The following is a 23,050-nucleotide window of genomic DNA, read 5'->3' on the forward strand; positions in this document are numbered from 1 at the left end:
TAAATTACATAAAGCACTTAAACAGTACACCCAATATGTAAGCTCCTATTATTAACAACATTCATTCCTCTTAAAAATGCTATGGAGAGGGATATCAGCAAATATAGCAGAGTAATAAGGACTTCTGAAAACTCTCCTCCATAAAAGCACAAGAAAACAGCAAAAATGGTAAGAATCAATTTTTAAAGAACCCTGGAAATTAACAAAGGCTTATATAAATCTGGGAGCATTTATTCAAGAAAAATAACGGAATCTAGGTAAGAACAAGGAGCTTCGTGGCATCCTAATTTGGTCTATTCCCATTCTCCCCTTCAAGCTCTGTGGTAGTTTTAAAAACCAAAAGCTCACCACAATCACCGGCAAACCAGCAGCTTAGCAGCCACTAAAAATGGAACAGCTGGGTTGGGGCTCCTTAAAAGCCTCATTCTCAGGTAAATGTCATTGTTTGACTTGTCTGGTGGTTCTCTGGGAGACTCCACTTGTCTTTATGTGACCTGACTGGGGTGGGTAGAGGAAGCTCAGGCTTGTCAAAAACAATCAGAGGCAACTGATTAACTTCTCCACTGCCTGAGGTAGCAGAAAACAGCTGGCACAAATAGGCTAACCAAAATACTTAAAAGGAAGAGCTAGGGAATGAGATGTTCATGGGGCGTTTGACAAGCTCCAACACATTCCTGGGAACCTAGAAGGCCATATTCATGTGCGAGGACGTGAATATGCCTAGGAAAGACATAAAAAGGCTCTAAGCTCCCGCCTATGGCTGACCTTAAGACTCTGCAAAGCAGGAAGTAAAGACAGGCAGAGCCATCAACTGCCTGAGCAAAGGCACGCCCCCATGCACACAGAGGACCCCTCAGCAAAGACTGAGGTTACTGGTTTTAGACATTTAAGGAAATCTTTCTCTAATCATCAGTCGATCATTAAACTAACTAAGCAGGGATTTCAGTGGCCACACATGACAAATAATACAGATTTTAAGAATGAGTTCAGAAAAGTCCCCAAGCAAATAAATGCCAATAGCAAAAAGAAACAGAAACAACAAGAAGCTGGGTTGTGTTTCGGGGTGGGGTGGGGTTGTCCTGATTTCCAGAGTTGCCACATTATGTAAAATGTCCAGTTTTTGACCAAAATTATAAGACATGCTAACAAACAAGCCATGCACATAAAATAAAACAGTGAATAGAAAGAAACCATACCTGATCTTTGGACTAAAGACTTTCAACCAGCTATTATAAATCTATTCAAAGAACTAAAGGGAATCATGTCTAAAATATTAAAGGAAAGTACAAGAATGATGTCTCACCAAATAGAGAATACAAACAGAGAGAAAGAAATCACTTAAAAAGAACAAAATAGAATTCTGGAGTTAAAAAATTCAAGAACAGGGAGGGGTGGAGGGGACCACTCTCAGCAAGCTAAGAATGCAAGGAAACATCTTCAATATAATGAAAGACATGTAAGAAAAACCTATAGTTAACATTATATTTAATAGTGAAATACTGAATGCCGCCTTCTAAGATTAGCATCAAGAAATACATGTCCAAGTTCACCACTTCTATTCAATATTGCACTAAAAGTTCTCGCCTAGCCAGTGCAATGAAACAAGAAATAAAAAGGATAAAAATTGGAAAGGAAGAAAGAAGTAAAACTGTGTTTATCTGCAGATGACATGTATATATGGAAAATCCTAAGAAATACACCAAAACAAAACAAAATCAAAAGTCCTACTAGAAACACTAAGTAAATGTTACAGAAGACAAAGTTATAATATAAAAAATTGTATTTCCATATGCTAGCAAGAACTAGAAAATTAAATTTTTAAAAATATGATTTATAAAAATAAAAAATACATTAAAAATTATCAAATAACCAAACATAAAACAAAATATATACAAAACCTCTAAAGTGAAAAATACAAAGCACTGCTGAGAGAAATTAAAGCTCTAGATAAATGGAAAGATATCTATGTTCATAGATTAGAAGATTTGATGTTGCTAAAATGTCCATTTCTATCCCAAATTGATCTATAGATTTAGTGTAATCCCAACCAAGATTCTATCAGATTTTTCTTTCTTTCAGTTGATAAACTAATTATTTCTGTCCCTGATGTTGCCACGGTGCCTGTGAAAAAGCTTGTAGCAAAGGGTGAAAAAAGCAGGTTCTGAAATTCGCCCTTGACTGCACCCACACTGCAGAAGATGGAATCATGGATGCTGCCAATTTTAAGCAGTTTCTCCACGAGAGAATTAGAGCGAATGGAAAAGCGGGGATCTAGGTGGAAGGGTAGTAAGCATCAAAAGAAGGAAGAGCTAAATCACTGTAACTTCTGAGGTGCCTTTTTCCAAAAGGTATTTGAAATATCTCACCAAAAAATATTTGAAGAAGAATAATGTACATGATGGTTGTGCATAGTTGTTAAGAGCAAAGAGAATTAGGAATTGCATTACCTCCAAATTAACCAATATGAAAAGGAAGAGGAAGATGAAGATTAAAACTCATTGATCTGGAATATTTTGTATGAGTTCTTGAATAATAATTGGGGAAAAAAGGAAGGAAGGAAGGAAGGAGAGAAAGAAGAGAAGAAAGAGCGAGAGAGAGACAAAGAAAAAGAAAGAAAGAAGGAAGAAAGGAAAAGACAAGAAATTGACAAGCTGATTATGTAGTTTATATGAAAATACAAAAGACACAGAATAACAACAACAATCTTGCTTCCTTCCTTTTTTTGAAAAACAAAAATAATGAAGACTTACACCACATGATTTCCAGACTTACTATAAAGCTACAGTAATCAAGACTGTGGTAATAACAAAAGGATGGACAAGTACAGAAAAAAATGTTGCTGTTTCTAAAATGAACAGCACAGGAGAGTCCAGAAATAGACCCAAACATATACAATCAAATGATTTTTTAATGAAGGCACTAAAGCAATCAAATGAGGGGAAAGAAAAGATCTTTCATGAATGTTACTGAAACTAGAAATCCAAATGGAAAAATGAATGCCAATCCTGACCTCACACTATAAACAAAAATTAATTTGAGACTACTCATAGGCCTCAATGTAAAAGCTAAAACTATAAAGCTTTCAAAAGAAGACACAGGAGAATCTCTCACAACCTTGGAGCAGGCAAAGATTTCTTAGCAAAATAGAGCTAATCATAGGAGGAAAACAATTTATAAACAGACTACATCAACATTTAAACCTTCTGCTTTAAACACCAGTAAGAAAACAGACAATCTAAAAATAGAGAAAATACCTGTAATACATATATCTAACAGAACCTCCAATCATAATATATAAAGAATTTCTAAAACCCAATAAAAATAGATAATCGGACTTAGTCATTTCACACAGGCAGACATACAAATGGCCAAAAAGCACATGAAAAAGTGCTCAACATCATTTGTTGTGAGGGAAATGCAAAATATAACCACAATGAGATATTATTACATATCAATTAAGTATGACAATAGCAAATGAAGCAACCAGAAGTCTCACACACTGTTGGTAGCAGTGTAAAATTGTAGAACCACTCTAGAAAATTATAAAACAACATATACATATACCCAGCTATTCCACTCACAGGTGTAAACATATGTCCACAAGGAACCTAGTACAAGAATGTCCATGGCAGCTTTATCATAGTAGCCAAAAACTAGAAACAGCTCAGGTTTCCATCAACAGGAGAATGGATCAAAAAACTGGTATGTTCATACAGCGGAGTATATTATTCAGCAATAAAAAGGAAGAACAAAATCCTGGATGAATCTCTAAAACCATTATGCCGAGTTAAAGAAAACAGACCCAAAAGAATATATAACGTATGATTCCATTCACTTGAAGTTCTAGAAAATGCAAGACTGATCTATGACAACAGAAAATAAACAGTGGCTGCTTTCTGTGCTCCAGGGGGTGAGAGGGGAGACTGCCTAGGAAGGAGTAAGAGAAAACCTTAAGAAGTGACAGAAACGTTCAATAACTTGACAGGGGTGTGGCCACTGGCTGTGCACTTTAGTCAAAACTAATCGAATGGTTAAGAACAGACCATATCTCAATTAGAAAAAAAAGTAATGAACCAGAAAAAAGAGATTTAGTGGTCAAAGTAAAGTCAGAATAAACTATAATACCAACTATCTACAATTTAATATTTAGAGCCTTTACAATAGTGAACAAATATTCTACTATCTGAAAATATTCCATTTTAATGCATACTACCCTAAAGTTCAGGGCAAATATGTGCCTTTGGTAAGTTAAACCAGGTAGTATGCCATGGCCCTTCAATCTGGACATAACACATTCCAAGTTTCTGTGTATGGCATGAGTGTAGCAACTGCTGTGTTTCTGGTCACTGTCTCTGCAAGTTTCACATCCAGACAGATTATTATTTCTTAGTACTTTGAAAAATTAGTGTGAGAAAGAGGGAAATTTTTTATCAAAGCAATATTCAACAAGAAATATACTGTGAAGAGAAGACATTTTACCTGTGAGATGGAGCCTCCCATTATAAAAGATGGTTTTTCTGAAGCCACTGTGGTTTTGGATGATGGGATGAGAGGCGGCGGCGGCCTGGTTGGTCGAGTTGTTGGAAGCCTAACCCCTTCAGGGAGATTGGTTATCACTTGATGTGGAGCAGGCTGGAGGACTTTTAAAAGGAAAAAAAATGAGTTAAAGGTAGTTAATTTCCCAGTTTGCAACATGCTACCTATCTCAGTCATTCCTGAATTTTTAAATCACAGATTAAATTATAAACGTAAGATGAAGCCAAGGATGAACATTTCTATTTTCTGTCACTTAACCCTGTATACATATTCAAGTCAAAAATGGTATTTGTGGGGTCGACATATTCAACTCCCCTTCAAACCAGAGCTTTCAAGCTGATGCTCATTTCAAAGTATTCTGCTTAGCACATAGGCAAACTCCAGTCTTCGATCATTTTTTATCTCTTGCCACTACTCTTCCGACCTCACAGGGGAGGTGAAAAAAAAGATGCTTCTTAGGAAGAGCTGATATCCCTACTTTACAGAATATGCAGACATGACTGTCAACCAATCTTTTTTGCAGCTTGCATAATTTAAGAAACATTTATTGATTCTGGCTCTCACAGAACACTTGAATTCCTGGTGGGGGGGAGGGGTGTGAATCTCAAGATTTTTACAAATTCATATACTATTCTTAAAAGAAAAGACAGTCAATGTTACAGTATAAATGTGTGAATACAAATTTCCCAGTGGCCCAGTGAACTCAACTGAATGCAACTGATGATGGAATGCTGAGAAACAAGAAAGTCATTTTGAAACAGCAAGGACATGTCCTGGAAGAGCAGTTCATTCACGAGATTAAACCACCCACGTGGAACATCTGTGGGTAGATGGCCAGCAGCCACTGCACAGAGGAGCAATATTTACCTGGCGGGACACTATACGGACTGCACTCATATCAGGCTGTGGAGCGGCTTTACTGACTTCCCTTGGAGAGAGCCTACACGGTGAGGCTGACCTTGCTGCGGTATCGTGCATCTGTGCTTCCTGTTCTAGAGCACGTTTGACCTCAGCATAAGGCATATAGGCCACTGATTTTCCTATGCAAGTTAAAGTTATCAAAATAAGGGAAGAACCCCAAATTAAAATAGTAAGTGTGAAAGGACCAAGCCCATACCATCCAGGGGCAGATCCATCCATATACTAATATTAAGGTCTAAAATTCCTGGGGGGGAGGAATCCACCCGTAGAGAGGTAAAGAAGTCCTATAGATCTAAATTTTTTATGTATGCAACGTTACTATGACCTAATAAAATCCTCCAAAATTCAATTACGATTTTTCCCTTTAAAGGACAAAGAACTTTTCTTTCGTCTTAAGGATAATCAATTTTTTTCACACATGATAAAATCATAACAGGCAAACATCAGATTATCAAGCAATTCTGTGAATTTAAGTCTGGCCTGAATTAGAGGTCAGCGCTTTCAGGATTTCAACTCTTATAATTAGCATGTTGAAGCTTACACTCACTAATATTCAGAGAAATAAATTTAATTAAGAAATGGAAGAAGCCTTTCAAAAGATGCAGATCAAGCTAATTTAAAAATCCTATACAAGCTTATAAAACTATGAATATAACTGCAATAACCCTAAAGAAAATGACTTACCATGTAAGTTATCTCTACATAAAGTATTAAGAAAACTTTACACATTTAAAGAACATGCCAGAAATGCAGTCATATAAAGACTTTAAAAATATATAATTTTTTCCTTTATAAATGAAATTAATAATGCAATTTTTGAAAATCAGAAAAGCACAAGTAAAACTCGTTTGTAACCCTAACCACTTAGATTTGTAGCATTTTAAAGTCTGCCAAAACAAATTCCCACTCATTTTATTATTCTTTTCATTACCTAGTCTCGTCCATTTATCTTTCCAGATAAATCTAGATTTAAAATCATTTTGAGTACTTCCTCCTAAAATAAAGTATCATTAGAATTTTCACTGGACTTGTATTAAGTTTATGAATAAACACAGGAGACAACATTTTTAAATAATGAGTTCTCTAATTGAGAAACCTAGTTTTTGTCAGATAGGCTTGTTAAAAATTACTCCTAGGTATTTCATATTCTGTTGCTAAGAAAACCATCTCTTTCATATATATGGGTTTATATATATAAAACTAATTATTGCAGATATACAGAAAAGATGTGGATTTCTGTATAACAAATTTTTTCTGTGAAACTTCCTTAGCTCTAATAACTTTTTAATTGATTCTTTTAGACTTTCTAGGTAGATATTCTTATCTTGTAAATAATAATTTGTCTTTTCCCTTCAAATACTTAAACCTCTTTTCCCTATGTTAAATAATAGTTTACTAAGATATTTTTAAAATCAGAAGCAATTATAGAAATATCAACTAATATTCAAGTGCTGGGCACTGTGCATTAAAGGTATTATCTCATTTAGCCCTCATGATCAATGAGGTTATTAACACCATTTTACAGATGAGGAAACTGCAGCCCAGAAGAATCATACCTAATTGCACAACCAAAGTCATACTACCAAGGATTTTTAAAAAGCAGTATAATTCCAGACCCTGAGCTCTATACACAGTGCAACAGTGTCTCACTGAAGGACGGGGGTGTTGAATTTCAGATGCCTCTGGGGTATCTATTAAAATGACCATACTCTTTCCTTCTTTGACATATTAATATAATGAACTAGATTATTAAATGCCCTACTACTAAGTAAACACATTTATGAAATAAACCAACTTCAAAAGAAAATCACTGGCTGGGCGCGGTGGCTCACGCCTGTGATCCTAGCACTCTGGGAGGCCGAGGTGGATGGATTGTTTGAGCTCAGGAGTTCGAGACCAGCCTTAGCAAGAGCGAGACCCCGTCTCCACTAAAAAAAATAGAAAGAAATTATCTGGACAACTAAAAATATATAGAAAAAATTAGCCGGGCATGGTGGCGCATGTCTGTAGTTCCAGCTACTCGGGAGGCTGAGGCAGTAGGATCACTTGAGCCCAGGAGTTTGAGGTTGCTGTGAGCTAGGCTAACGCCATGGCACTCACTCCAGCCCGGGCAACAGAGCAAAACTCTGTCTCAAAAGAAAAAGAAAATCACTTCTTTCTTCCTAGAGAATTGAACATAATAATGTATTAACAATTTAATGCCTGATTGTTTTTACCCTTTTCAGTTAAGTTTATAATTATGTAAAAAAAAATCCAGTGGTCATACTAGTGTTTTTTAAAAAATGATGGGCATTTAGATGGTTCTAAACATAGCTATTTAAATCACCATGTACCCATAGCCAGAAAAACAAACAGCAACAGCAACAAAATAAACATGCAATAAACTAGATTCAGTTACAAAGAAGCATTAACTCTTACTGTGACTGAATAGATTTTTGTTAAACTTGCATTAGGAGTTCAATTCTAACTCTACCTTTACATACTTAAGTTTGGGTTCCTTCACTGTAGGAAAGAGGCTTCAAAGTTATCAGTAATGTAGGGACCGTCCCTGGGCAAAATTGGCTTAAGCCCTGAGTCCCGAAACTGGGTGTGCTCTCCTTGGTGCCAGAGGTCAATAGGCCTGGGCACGGCCTGTTGACCAAACAGAACTATTCCTCATGACAGATAGCTTTATGATGGATAACCAAGCGCCTGGGGTCTTGCAAACAAGCCAAGGCATCTCATTGTCCTGCATAAGGTAATGAGATAAAGAAGTTAAGATACAAGAAGTTAAGATGCAAACGTCTGCTTCCCTTAAGCAATGGTCAGGAAGGAATGAAAATGTATTTTCCTCAGGGCGCCCAAGGTAGTCACGTGCCAGGAAGTAGCTGCCGGACAGAGAAAAGTATAAGAATAAAGCGACTGATAGAATTGACTACTGCAGTCTTGTACGTCTTGTGTGTGTTTCTTTCTGTGTCCATCCCCCATTCTGCAATCCGGGCCGCGACAACTGGCGCGGTGAGCAGGGTCTGTGTCGTTCAGGATGGAGGGACCAAAGAGGCACCCCTTTGGCAACAGGTAAGCAGCAACCAACAGGGGACTCTCAGGAAAATATGGGGAATTCCCCCTCAGCAGCAGAGCACAAATATCGAAAGTTAATTAAAGGACTTTTAAGCTCTGTGGGAGTAGAAGTAAAAGAAAGTACCTTAAGACAATTATTCGTGCTAGTACAACAACATTGTTATTGGTTTCAATGTCAGTCACAGGTGCAGTTAAATCTCCATAGTTGGCAACAAGTTATTAAAGCTTTTCGCCATGCCCATCAGCAAGGCGAAACTATTGATTTAAAGATTTGGACCGTCTGCAATGCGATAACTCAGGCTTTATGCTTGCTGCAGACAGACTCAGAAAAGGCTTATGCAGGTGAAGAATCCGAAAAGGAACCCTTGCCATTTCGTGCCCCGTCCCCTGACGAATTGAGAGAGGAGGGAGAGCCAGAGCCACCAGATGGGGACTCTGAACCTTCGGGTGAGCTGCCTACTCGGGCAGAATTACAAGAATTAATTTCCTTGCTTAAAAGCAGTAAGATGGCTGCCAGTCCTCCGCCTCCGCCCTTCGTTTCGGCTTATCCAGTCTGTCCCTCGGCCCCTCCGAAACCAGGGGAACGAGTTTTTCAAATTCCTTTTGCACAACAACAACCCCCTGGACCTACGAAGGAACAACTTACTGGGACAGGGCAGTATACTACTCTGAAGGCTCAAGTAGCCCTGGGTGACCCAGCCTTGGTGTTCATAAGTTATCTATGCAGGTCTTTGGACCTTTGCCTGTGGGGAAGGTTGGGCTAGTTATTGGACCCAGCAGCTGTACTGTGAAAGGAATATTTGTACATGTGGGAGTTATTGACTCAGATTATACCGATGAAATTCAGCTTATGGTCTCTGTTTCCCATACTACTCAAGTCTTTGCAGGCACTAGTATAGCTCAGCTCTTGCTCCTACCATATGTCTCTTTTCCTACTCATAAAGCTGAACGTCAGGGAGGCTTTGGCAGCACAGGAACTAAAGTTTTTTGGGAAACTCTTATTCAAGACTCTTGACCTGTCCTCGCTCTTGCCATTAATGGCCGTACGTTTGAGGGGTTGGTGGATACTGGAGCTGATGTTTCTATTATTTGTCTTGCTCAATGGCCCCCTGACTGGCCCAAACTTACAGTTCCCACTGTTCTGTCTGGATTGGGGCAGGCTCAATGTGTGTTTCGTAGTAAGGATCCCCCGCCTATACTTCTCATAAACTCGCTACCTTTCTTGCCTTGCATTCCATCCGCCATATTACAGGCATTCCTTTTAATAGTCAAGGTCAAGCAATTATTGAACGTGCCAATCGCACCTTAAAACTCCAATTACAAAAACAAAAAGGGGGAGTTCCTGAGTCTCCTCAACGCCATCTATTAAGAGCACTCTTTACTCTTAATTTTTTAAATCATTGGCAGAACTAGTTAATATATGGATGGGTAATATGTCATTTAATCAGTCTGCCCCTGCTGCTTTTCAGGTTAATCTCCATACTAATGTTTCTCGATCCTTACAGGCTTGTGTGTCTTATCCATATTTGTTGTTGCTAGGTACTGTCCAATGGAATGAATCCACGGGAAATATTTCTTGTATTAATGACTGTTCTTTATATACTTGCCTTAACCGCTCTTCGTGGGCTACATTTAATGCTAGTTCACAAAGCTTGTATATTTTAAGGGCCAGAACAGAGCTTTGGATTCCAGTTAATCTATCTCACCCTTGGAGCGAGTCTGCTCTGATCACCACTTTTCTGAACAAAATAACTGCCTTGAGCCATCGAGCTAAGAGAGCTATCGGCCTCATAATTGCTGTTGTGGCGGGATTGATATCTATAGCCGCCACGGCTGCTACTGCAGGAGTGGCTTTACAGCAATCTGTTCAAACTGCCGACTTCATCCGTAAGTGGCATGAAGACTCTCATAGGCTGTGGCAACATCAACAGGAAATTGATAGTCACTTAGAAGGAGAAATCCTTCATTTACAAAGTACCGTCCAATGGTTGGGAGATCAAATTCAAGTTTTATCTACTCAATCGTTTTTGCGTTGTGATTGGAATTCTTCCAGGTTTTGTGTCACACCTATTCCTCTTAACAGTAGTAAGCATTGGCGAGTCCTTCGCCAGCTGTTAACTGGAGGCCACAATTTGACAGCAGACCTACAGAGTCTGGAGCAAGAAATAACAAACACTTTCCATGGCAATTTGCCAGAGTTTAATGAACAAGATTTCTTCCAAAGTCTAGCTAATGGGCTTGCTCAAGTTAATCCCTTAATTTCCTTTCAGGCTTTCCTTAATGCTATAGGAACTAATGTTGGAATTCTATTTGTTTTCATGATTTATTTCTAGTCTACAGATGCTGGAGCTACCGGAAAATAAAGAATGATCAACGCCATCAAAATACCGTGACGGTTTTTGAACATATTCGATCTCAAAATTAAACCAAAAAGGGGGAGATGTAGGGACCGTCCCTGGGCAAAACTGGCTTAAGCCCAGAGTCAGCGAAACTGGGTGTGCTCTCCTTGGCGCCAGAGGTCAATAGGCCTGGGCACGGCCTGTTGACCAAACAGAACTATTCCTCATGACAGATAGCTTTATGATAGATAACCAAGTGCCTGGGGTCTTGCAAACAAGCCAAGGCATCTCATTGTCCTGCATATGGTAATGAGATAAAGAAGTTAAGATGCAAGAAGTTAAGATGCAACCGTCTGCTTCCCTTAAGCAATGGTCAGGAAGGAATGAAAATGTATTTTCCTCAGGGCGCCCAAGGTAGTTACCTGCCAGGAAGTAGCTGCCGGACAGAGAAAAGTATAAGAATAAAGCGACTGGTAGAATTGACTACTGCAGTCTTGTACATCTTGTGTGTGTGTCTGTGTGTTTCTTTCTGTGTCCATCCCCCGTTCTGCAATCCGGGCCGCGACAAGTAAAGCAGAGGTCAACATGTGTAAATGTTACTGGTTAAGTGAAAATTTTTCTCTAAGGTTTTTTTCAAGCTTTTCTACAGGGAAGCTCTAAGCAATTTAAAAAGGGCACATCTACAGTAATTATTTAAATCATTCACATTAAAAGAAGATGACTACAACCAAATAGCTGGACAGTAAGTGCTGTTTGTTACTTTGTAAAGGAAAAATAAAAAAAATCGTCCTAATTCAGGTGGACTGTACCAATAATTGGTACACATTTTCACTGTTTTTAACATTCTATAAACTGTTCCATGAGGCTGCATTTAAAACATTTGTGTAAAACATTCTACACACAAGAAACTTAACTGCAAACATTTAAATGTTATTTCAAAGATCATCCTATACACTGAACTACAGGATAGTTATAAACTCAAGGAGAGACTTTGGGCACTTGAAACAGATGATTGTACCAAGTAGATTAGCTAAAACAAAACCCAACCTCAGGATAAAATGTAACCAACTGCCCAATTTTGTAGAGAGTCATCTTGAACCAAACTTGTCAAATTTTCCATGTCATATTAATCAAAAGTATAATTACAGTTTTAAGATCACTGCATTATGATTAAAAATTAGGATACTACTGAAACCTTAAACTACATGGATTAATATGACTGATCACGGAGAAATGCAATTCACAGTTTGGATTCTCAGAATTTTGGGCTGTAGCTTGGTTCGATCTCTTCAGCTCTCAAATACAACTCACTTTATAAAGCAGACCAACAAAAGATACTGAGGTTCTAAAATAACTATATGATATCCATATTAAAATGACCCAGATATTGCTAACTAAATAACATTTTGCTTTGGCGTAAATTCAACAAATTATATCATTTGAATGTCATTTTTACTTCTCACAAAATCTATACTAAATCATTTATGTAATGAAAAGATCAATAGATTTTTAAATTATTCTATATTTTATCATTCTCCACTGACAGATTTCCTCATAATTGGAATACTCAAAAGATAAACACCTCTGATGAGTCCATTCCTACCTTACGGTGACACGTGGTAAAGAGTGAAGAGTCTCCATCATGTCACTCATCTATCATTCATTCCTTCACGGGGCAACACTCCTACTCTCATCCGAGAAATGTTCATTTAGCACCTGTTACATACTCTGATGGGTACTATCATTCTGGTTGACATTTTCACTAGCACAAGATTTATGTGTAAAACACTAACAAGTTTACATTTAAAACTCTAACATAAGAGGTTCAGTGTGTTATATAACTAATAACTCATTATTGGTGTAATTTGGGAAGGGGGTAGGGAGTCAGCAGGATCACTGAAATACCACAGTTTCTATTTTATACTAAATAGCCCACGGAATCCCCGGCATGCTAAAGCTAATAGCTCTCACTTATCTACGTAAGGTACTGCGAAGAGTTTTCTGAATCATCTGAAGACAATTTTAGTATTCTTATATTCTAAGCATATTGTAGCATGTTAGTGGACCGTAAGTTCGTGATCAACCAGAATACATGTGCAGATTCTTCTAACGATGTCAGAATAATTTATTAAAATTTAGAAATAATAATCTTTTTTTTAAAGAAAGTAAAAGTGTATCACACACCAACTAAAAGAATATGCACCAACTCAAATCTGTCATTTGCAATAATAATAGTGATATAACAATGATAACAGATACCTACATAGTCTATTATACTGTGTATATACCTTGGATGAAGGTAGTTCTATAATTAACACTAATATACTAATTAGTATATAACAATATACTATATTATATATAAAATAATGCTGAGCCATGTGTTATGCAATAATAATGAATGTTCATTCTTTCTTAACTTTACAACCCCAGCAAGGTAGACAGATATTGTTTTTACTTTACAGATGAGGAAACCAAAGCTATGAAAGGTTAAGTGACTTTCCCATAGCCACACGACTGGCAAATGGCAGGGTGAAGGATGAGCCAGTGTCTGATTGGCAATATCTACTCCATAAAGTTGTCACCCATTCTATCAGAGAACTAGAATATTACATGTCATAGGTTATTTACTTCAAGGGGAGGACAATTCTCACTTACTCTGAAAATTCAGATGAATGGAGCATACAGCAGGATTTTCATAAAGTCTGCCAGCATAACGATGACTATCAGAAAATTCATATTCACTAGAAGGCTATTAAAAATGTTACTGCCATAATGATTGTTAGTATCAATGATATTAACATTCCTTAGTAACTTCCCTGAGGTCAATTTAAGGAATTGTATTTGTTAGGGACAAATGTAATAAATCAATTGATATGCTAATAACTTACAAAGCACAAAGGATACTACTTTTGGGTTTAGGTTGGTTTCTACTCAGAGAAGTTCTTTGTGGTGATAGCTTTATCTACCTACCTTCCCACTCTCTGTTTGGACTCTTGGATGTACCACATGGACTTGTAGAACTTCTACATTCCAAATCCATCTGTTCTTGCCTCTGCCGCTGTTCCTCCAGGAGTGCTGACTCATGCATTGCTTTAATGTGTCGCTGGTAGAGAGCATAGCCGCTCACTGGGGTTCCAATCGGTATATTACATGGGGTGCAGGAAACCTACAAGAAGGAAAAAAAAAAATCTAAATATGCCAATGACCAATGTAATAATAATTACCACCTGTCATAAATAAAGCTTATTTCTGTCATATTACTGGTTGAATTGATTTTTTCATTTTTTAATCAAAATATTTCTTCAAGAATCATGCTTAAAATGTTAGTTTCTTTCAGAACTACATAAAATATAAATCACAAAAGCTCTGATAAGAGAAATCAAAACACTTCTGATTCTAACTTATGGTGGCCAAGGCCCTTGTGGCTTGGCCTTGGGCCCCAACCCCTACCTCTATGTGTCTTACCAGGCATCACATCCATCTACTGATTTAAATAACATGCATATGTTAATGACTCATACCTTTTTCTTTTCTTTTTTTTTTTTTTAAGAAACAGGGTGTCACTCTGTTGCCCAGGCTGGAGTGCAGTGGTGTCATCATAGCTCACTGCAACCTCATACTCCTGGGCTCAACCAATCCTCCTACTTCAGCCTCCCAAGTAGCTGGGATTACAAGCATGTGCCACCAAGCCTGGCTAATTTTTCTATTTTTTGTAGAGATGGGGTCTCACTCTTGCTCAGGCTGGTCTTAAACTCCTGGCCTCAAGCAATCCTCCCACCTACCTCGGCCTCTCAAAGTGCTAAGATTACACATGTGAGCCACCATACCTGGCCCAATTTTCTATTTTTAAGACACTTTCTCCAAGTTCCACACTCATATAAAATTGCCTACCTAACAAATCCACTTGGCTATCTCTATTCAAAATGGAACTTTTCATTTTCTAAATTCCATGCTTCTTCAATACTCTTCGTCTTAGAAATGGAACCTCAGCTGCTTCAGCCAGAAACCTGGCAAATTATCCTTGACTGATCAATCTCCTCCTCTCCCATAACCAATTCATGAACATAGCGATTCTCTTCAGGACAGAATGGACTGTTCCTCCTTCAGACGGGCCATCCCTAACCATCCAATGAAACACAGTGACTCTTTCCTTGTTTTCCTTCTCATTGCAGCCTGTTCATTTCTTTCACAGTACACAGCACTTGCCACGATTTGCAATTATGTTTGTTTCCTTATTTATTTATTTTCTATCTTTCCCACTTCATAAAGGAGAGAATCCAAGCTGTTCTGTCCAATACTAAATAAAAGCCCCAAACACGGTCCATAACAAATACTTCATGAATAATGAGAGATTTGACTTTTACAGAACCTATTATCTAAAGACTTCCATAGTTTTTCCCCCTACCATAAGTAGGAATTCTCACTGGTCCCAAAACACACACATAACTTTCTTGCCTTTGTGCTTTGACTTACGTGCAAACATGGCTTTTCCTTTTGCTATAAAGCCAAATGGACTATTTTGGTCCAACCAAAACATTATTTGCTACTTGGAGTCTTCTTAAGTTTCTAAGTAAGAAGAAGCTCCTTCTCCTCTGAAACACTTAGTATTTTTTTTTTTTTTACGTAATAGAGCATCACATTTTAATTCATTTCAAATTTTATTATATCTTCTTTTTTTTTTTTTTTTTTTTTTTTTTTTGTTGAGACAGAGTCTCGCTCTGTCACCTGGGCCTAGCTCACAGCAACCTCAAACTCCTGGGCTGAAGTGATCCTCCTGTCTCAGCCTCCCGAGTAGCCGGGACTACAGGTACGCGCCACCATGCCCAGCTAATTTTTTCTATTTTTAGCAGAGACGGGGTCTCATGCTTGCTCAGAATGGTCTCAAACTCCTGAGCTCAAGCAGATCCTCTTGCCTTAGCCTCCCAGTGCTAGGATTACAGGCGTGAGCCACCGCGCCCAGTCCTATGATTTTTTCTATGCCTATTATCCAGATCGGTCTCTAAGCTTTTGAAATCAGACTTTGTAATATACAAATATTCCCTACAGTATTAAGAATGTTGTCTTAAACTAGTCGTAAGTGTCCACTTCAATGAATCAATGAGTAAATGCTTAATGATTTTTTGTGAGTCTATCACAAGCACACAATCAACATCTTTTACTAACTGTCATGTGATAGAAAACAAAATTTTTTAATAAGAGCTTTAAATAAATAAATATCTAAATAAGTAAATAAATATTTGAAATAAAGCAAGAGTTAGAACATAACTGAGGAAAGGAAGAGTACCCAAGATTGGAATTCGGTATCAAAAATGCGTCAATTTTGTGCAGATTATTAAGGTAAAAAGTAAATAAAATAGACTTGGAATTCGTAGAGATTATTAAGGTAAAATAAACTACACTTGGAATTATAGAAGTTAGCCATAATCTCTATAATTCTTTTCAAACATAATTCTCTATAATTCATTCTAAATGTTCAAAACCTAGTTACATGTTTATTTTATTATTGTTTTATTGCTTCTTATAGTTATAAACAAAAACAGGACTTACTAATATTTATGGCTGGAGCATTATATTTTTGGGGGGTTTATTTTCTTAGTTGGAAATGACCATTTTAATCACTCATCAAAATGAATCCATTTGAAAAAGCAATGCACTAAGGATATAAACTTGGGCTGCATGAAAGAATTCTTCCACACAGTCACATTCAGAATTTTCCTGCCCTTCTCTTCCCTATGCCCTAGTATTCCCTAACCCAAGTCCAACACAGGAGGATACAAGAAAAAACAAGGTATAAAAATCAAGTACTGATCATAGTACTATTCACAATAGCCAAGAGGTGGAAGCAGCCCTCACTGACAGATGAATGGATAAATAAAATGTGGTATATCATACAATGGAATATATTCAGCCTTAAAAAAGAAATTCTGACACGTTACAACATGGATAAACCATGAGGACATAATGATGAGTGAAATAAGCCAGTCACAAAAATACACTGTGCGATTTCATATATATGAAGTGTGATATAATAAAAATGAAATATTTAGTCTTTTTCCCCCCAAAGACCTTTCTTTAAGATTCCAAATCCTTAGAAACTCCAGGACAATAAGAGTGTCTTTTACATGCTAATGAGATGACTGGTAGCTTGGGACCCCTAGATATCCTCAGGCTGGAACTTTCAGCTCCACCCAGCCCACCCCATGCCTGACCTCCAGGGAAGGGAGGGGACAGGAGATTCACACACTCATCACCAATGGCCAATGATTTAATCAGTCATGCCTATCTAGGTGATGACATCTCCATGAAAACCGCTAAATGACAGGGTTTGGAGAGCTTCCAGGTTGGTGAGCCCACAGAGGTGCTGAGAGGGTGGCAGGCTCAGAGAGGGCATGGAAGCGCCACATTCCTTCCCACATACCTTGCCCTATGCACCTCTTCTATTTGGCTGTTCTGAGTTGTGTTCCTTCATAATAAGCCAGTAACAGTAAGTAAAACACTTTACTAAGTTCTGTGAGCCATTCTAGCAAATTAAGGAATCTGACAGGGAGAGTCAGGGGAACCTTTGATTTTTAACCTAGTCAGACAGAAGTGTGGATAACCCAGGGACCCAATACTTGCAGAACTGGTGTCTGATGATAACTCAGGATAGTCAGTGTCAGAACTGAACTGAATTGTACGACACCCAGTTGATGTCCAGAGAGTTGGAGAATTGGTGGGTGTGAGGACAAAACCTGCATATTTGGTATACTTCTTATGCGTGGTTGGCAGTGGCTAGGAAAAGGGAGAAAGGGGGAGTTGTTGTTTAATTGGTGTAGAGTTTCAGATTTGAAAGATGAAAAAGTTCTGGGGATCTGTTTCCCAACGATGTGAATACACTTAAGAAAACTGAACTATACATTTAAAGTTGGTTAAGATGATTAATTTTAGGTTATATGTTTTTTACCACAATTTTTTAAAATCAAACAATTAAAGAAGAGAAGAAATATATGTCTAAAATAGTCTTTGTCTTTCAATTTTACTTTTCTTACACTGAAAACTTACCATTGGTGGAATAACAGCAGCTCGATGCTGAAGCTGTGGCAGGTCCAATGGATTTGGTTTTATTGGGGATGAGACTAGTATAGACCCAGGGGGGGTTAACAATGAAGGTTTTGAGTCCATAGGAAACATTCTGCAGTTGGCAATGAAAAAGAAAAAACACAAATTAATACATTTTTATTTAAGATTTCAAACATATAGTCACCATAATTCCTTCCAAGTTAATATGTACATACACATGCACACACAGACACAATGGAAATCACATTAGCCTTTGTAAGCTATTTGAACAGCAAGGAAAAAGGAACTTATGATGTTAATCTTCCAGATAAAGAAAACTAATATTGACTTTCAGGTTGAAATGTATCTAAATTTAATCATCTACATCTAACCAACAAAACCATCTGAACAAAGGCCATTAAAAACTGTTTGGAGGCCAGGCGCGGTGGCTCACACCTGTAATCCTAGCTCTTTGGGAGGCCGAGGTGGGCGGATTGTTTGAGCTCAGGAGTTCAGAACCAGCCTGAGCAAGAGCGAGACCCCATCTCTACTAAAATTAGAAAGAAATTAATTGGACAACTAAAAATACATAGAAAAAATTAGCCGGGCATGGTGACGCATGCCTGTAGTCCCAGCTACTCGGGAGGCTGAGGCAGGAGGATCGCTTGAGCCCAGGAGTTTGAGGTTGCTGTGAGCTAGGATGACGCCACGGCACTCTAGCCCAGGCAACACAGTGAGACTCTGTCTCAAAAAAAAAAAAAAACCAAACAAAAACTGTTTGGTCCTAACTTACCAATAACATAAAAACACAGGTTAAAAACAAGTTGCCTATTATAGGATGTTTTGTTGGGATGGCAGTTTTTTTAAGTATTTGAAAAAGATGTCACCATTTTAAAATGAAGAATTTCACCCAAAATTCCAGGTTCTAGCTTCTCATAAAAAAAAAAAAGAACAGACAATGCGGAACCAGCACTCCCCGCAGCAGTGACTGCCCCCCATGCAGTCCTCTGCTCACCACCACCCCTGCCATCTCACATCCTGCCAGCTCCCTTGTTTCCAATGCCTACACTCACGTTCAGGATGCCTCCTATATGAACTTGGGTAAATTATACACTAGTGTCATGTCTTACGGGCTTGGTCCTATTTCCCAAAGTTGTCACAGTCACTGGGGGAAGATAAACATTTTTAAATGTATAAATTGGTAAGAAAATTGGAATGTATAAAAGAAAATTTACATATCACATAAAGAACAAAGATGACATTGAAGCTGTACAAAATTGGAAGTGTGATAGTTCGGAAGCCATGGAGACTTTAGGGTGTCATTCAGAAACCACTGTACTTTTACAAGGAATTTCTGAATTTCAAGACTACTGTCACATTCATCTCTTAGGATGCTTATCCTTTAAAATTACTGTGATCCTAATTTTTCCTTCATATACAGTTACCAAACCAACAGTGGAAATAAAGATAATCCTTATTTCAGATGAGATGTTTCATTAAAGAATGCTTAAAAATGGACTACCAGCTTGAATCCATTTATGTCTGCTCCATTTAAAGACTGAGATCATTAAAATAAAATCTAGATTACTGTGAGATGAAGGAAGAAGAGTGCCCTAGATAGCTGAATTTTCTGGTATAACCATGGTTAAGCAGAACCATTTCTTTCAATTCCTGTTAATGAAAATTCTAGTATTTACTATATAAAAATCTCTTTTGAGGAATCATCACTGTAATGCTGAATATTATTATTCTCATATCAAATCTCATTCTAAAGTATATAAGATATAAAATATATTGGATATGGACTGAAAGTACAGTGACATCAAGACACACTATGAAAGCTGAACTCTGACTAGAATCTGGCTGTTGAGTGGCTTGTCTCTTTCTTATTAAAAAGGAAAAGAAAGGCAGGGTTTGATTGGGTTTCAGATTAAATGCTGTTTTAGTTGAATTCACTTCTAGAATTTGCACTAATCCAACATTCTACTATGATTGTAGGTGGTTCCATTTCTTTGAAGAAAAAGGAAACACCAGGAAATTAAATATAATAAAGTAGTATCTATTCCTGTAAAATATACCTTTTTATCATAATTTTTACAAAAACCATAAAGATGATGCATTTTTTGTATTATTAATTTACTTTTTTTTTTTTTGAAACAGAGTCTCACTGTGCTGCCCAGGCTAGAGTGCCACGGCGTCATCCTCGCTCACAGCAACCTCAAACTCCTGGGCTCAAGCAATCCTCCTGTCTCAGCCTCCAAAGTAGCTGGGACTACAGGCATGCGCCACCATGCCCGGCTAATTTTTTCTATATATTTTTAGTTGTCCAATTAATTTCTTTCTAATTTTAGTAGAGATGGGGTCTCGCTCTTGCTCAGGCTGGTTCTGAACTCCTGAGCTCAAACAATCCGCCCGCCTTGGCCTCCCAGAGAGCTAGGATTACATGCGTGAGCCACCGCGCCCGGCCCCTAATTTACTTTTAATGACTAAAATAATTGTAAATTCATTTGCATTATACCTGGTATTTTAAATTACAAATATGAACAAGCTAAAATTTTAACTGATATAAAAAAGTGGTCACTATAATTACCATTAACTTGCATCTAAGTTACACTTTCTAGAATATTTTCAGAATGCTTAACATGTTTCTCTTTCCAGCCTTTTCTTACATCTGCTATGCAGGGAAAGGGCGGCCTCGCCTGAGGCTGCAGCCTAGGGACGCGCACACTTGCGGCCCTTCAATCCCTTTCCCCACCTTCTCACTACATCCCACTGCTGTCACCCTCAGGCACAGTCATCTGTGGTTTATTTACGACTGTCAGCAGAAATCCTCTTTTTTGCTATCATCTAGAATACACATAGCAAGACAGATGTAGAAAAAATTTGTAATCTGTGTCATTAAAAAAATAATGATTACATAATTATTCTTGGTTATTTGAACAGATGAACAGCATCACAGCCCAATATTAACTTCACACGGACTACCTATAACACGCCAATATTTATAAAGCGTCATCTCTGCAGCCAGCACCATTCTGTGACTCAGCCAGCAGAATAAGAGCAGGCTAGTATTTAAGGAATGAGTCTCACCTCTGTCTCTCTGGTTCTCCATCCACATCTTCGTCAGCGCTGCACGTGGCACTGGAATCATTATCTGACTGGGGCTCAGGCCTCTGGGCGTTTATTTGCTGAGCCACCACCAAATCTTCATCCCTAGGCTCTGTCTTCTCGCTGGCTCTCTCCAAGTCTCTTTCTTTGGTATCGTCTTCAACTTTAGATGCACTGTTTTCTGGCACCCTCATTTCGACATCCACAGAGTCTGCTTTGGTACTGGTCGGAGGGTCAAGAACAGAACCCGCTTCCGCACTGCGCTCCTGAGGATCTACCTGCATCGGCTCTGCCGTCTCAACACCGATGCTGTCATTCGCCTGGGTCTCCACACGTTCATTTTCAGCTGGTTTTGTACTTGGAGCTGCTGAGGAGGGAGATGCACCAGGTGCAGTTTCGGTGGTGGACTCGAGCTCAGCCACGGGTTCGGTGTTTCCTCGAGAAGTAGCATTTTCAGGGCTGTCTTCGCTGGGCTTGACAGCTTCAACTGGTGAAGGAGAAGGAGCACTTTCTGTATCAGAACTATTTTCAGCACCTTAAAGATAATGATACAGCATAAAAAATCTGATAATGAACAGGTTTCAGGTGGTGACAGAAACCATGCTTGAAAGTGGTTGTTTAGGATGAATTATACTCCTTTGATGAACTCATTGAAGTATCTACAGCCATTGGGAAAGCTAAAGTTTTCTATAGAGTGTGAAAGTGAAAGATTGAATTGTCTTGACCTTCTGAAACCAAAAGTGTACAATCTTTTAATGTCTAAAAATAATTTATATGGAATTTGAAATACAAAGAAAGATGGAACAAAACCAAACAAAAAGCACTCCCATAAATGGTGACATTCTGGTGTACTTCTACAAGCCTCTTTCTATGAATTTCTATTTGTTCAGTTAAGCCGACATTCTAGAACAACGCTGTCCAATAGAAACACAATGGTGAATCATTTAAAATGTAATTTTAAATTCTCTGGTGGCCACATTAAAAAAATAAAAAGAGGCCAGGGGTGGTGGCCTCACACCTGTAATCCCAGCACTTTGGGTGGCTGAGATCAGAGGATCACGTAGGCCCAGGAGTTCCAGACCAGTCTGGCAACATAGTGAGACCTTGTATCTACCAAAAAAAATAATAAATTAAAGAAAGAAATTGGCCAGGTGCCATGGCCCACACCTGTAGTCCTACCTACTCAGGAGGCTAAGGCAGGAGGATCATTTGAGCCCAGGAGTTTGAGGTTATAGGGAGCTATGATCACACCACTGTACTCTAGCCTGGGCAACAGAGCAAGACTCTCTTTAAAAAAAAAAAAAAAAAGGTAAAAAGAGATGTGTAAAATTTATTTTAACAATTTATTTCATTAATCCAGTATGTCTAAAATATTATTTCAACATGTAATTGAAAATTAATAGGAATATTACCTTTTTTGGGTACTAAATCTTCAAAATCTGATGTACATTTTACATTTTCAGCATTTCTCAATTTGGACTAGCCACATTCAAGCTCTCGATAGCCGTATGTGTCTAGCGGTTACCACTTTGGACAGTAAAGCTCTAGAATATTTCATAGATTTTTAATAATGTTGATCTTTTTCCACATCATTTCATTTTATAAAATATGCTTTTAATGCTTTTGACATCTTTACCTAGACAACTCAAAAGAATCACAAATTCAATCTGTCCTGTACTGGAGTTGTAACCAAGACTGCCAAATTAGATTCTTTTCTAGTGTTTAGCATCCACTTAAACAAACCAGAAACCCAGGAGTCATTTTTTAAACCCTCCTCTCATTTGCCCCCATACCCTCAACAAGTCTTACTAATTTTCTCTCTAAAAATATCACCTGAATCCAGCCAATTCTGTTCAACTTCAAAGCTGCCACTTTAGCCCCAAACCAACTCTTCTTCTCACCTTCCACCTCAGACCATTCTCTACAATAGAGCCAGAGTTACCTTTTTAAAAAACAAATCTTATCATAACTCAATCACCTGTTTATCTGTCTCTGGTAACTTTTCAATGGAACCCCATTACTCTTAGGATAAAGTTTCAAAATTGTCA

The 23,050-nt window shown here is 38.0% G+C and overlaps 1 protein-coding gene across 6 annotated transcripts in view; it reads right to left on the minus strand.

Moving 5' to 3' along the window:
* The window catches only part of NCOR1 (nuclear receptor corepressor 1), a 158,463-nt gene that overhangs the window by 42,165 nt on the left and 93,248 nt on the right, over positions 1-23,050 (minus strand). For all 6 annotated transcript variants that reach the window (XM_012651413.1, XM_012651412.1, XM_012651414.1 and 3 more), the window contains 4 exons: positions 20,985-21,537; positions 17,898-18,027; positions 13,827-14,022; positions 4,480-4,640 (listed from right to left, as the gene is read on the minus strand). In XM_012651413.1, the coding sequence (XP_012506867.1) occupies positions 4,480-4,640; positions 13,827-14,022; positions 17,898-18,027; positions 20,985-21,537 (1,040 nt within the window). The remainder of the gene's footprint in view (positions 1-4,479; positions 4,641-13,826; positions 14,023-17,897; positions 18,028-20,984; positions 21,538-23,050) is intronic.

Source organism: Propithecus coquereli, unplaced genomic scaffold (genome assembly GCF_000956105.1).
Source record: "Propithecus coquereli isolate 6110/MARCELLA unplaced genomic scaffold, Pcoq_1.0 Scaffold355, whole genome shotgun sequence".
Classification (NCBI taxonomy): Eukaryota; Metazoa; Chordata; class Mammalia; order Primates; family Indriidae; genus Propithecus; species Propithecus coquereli.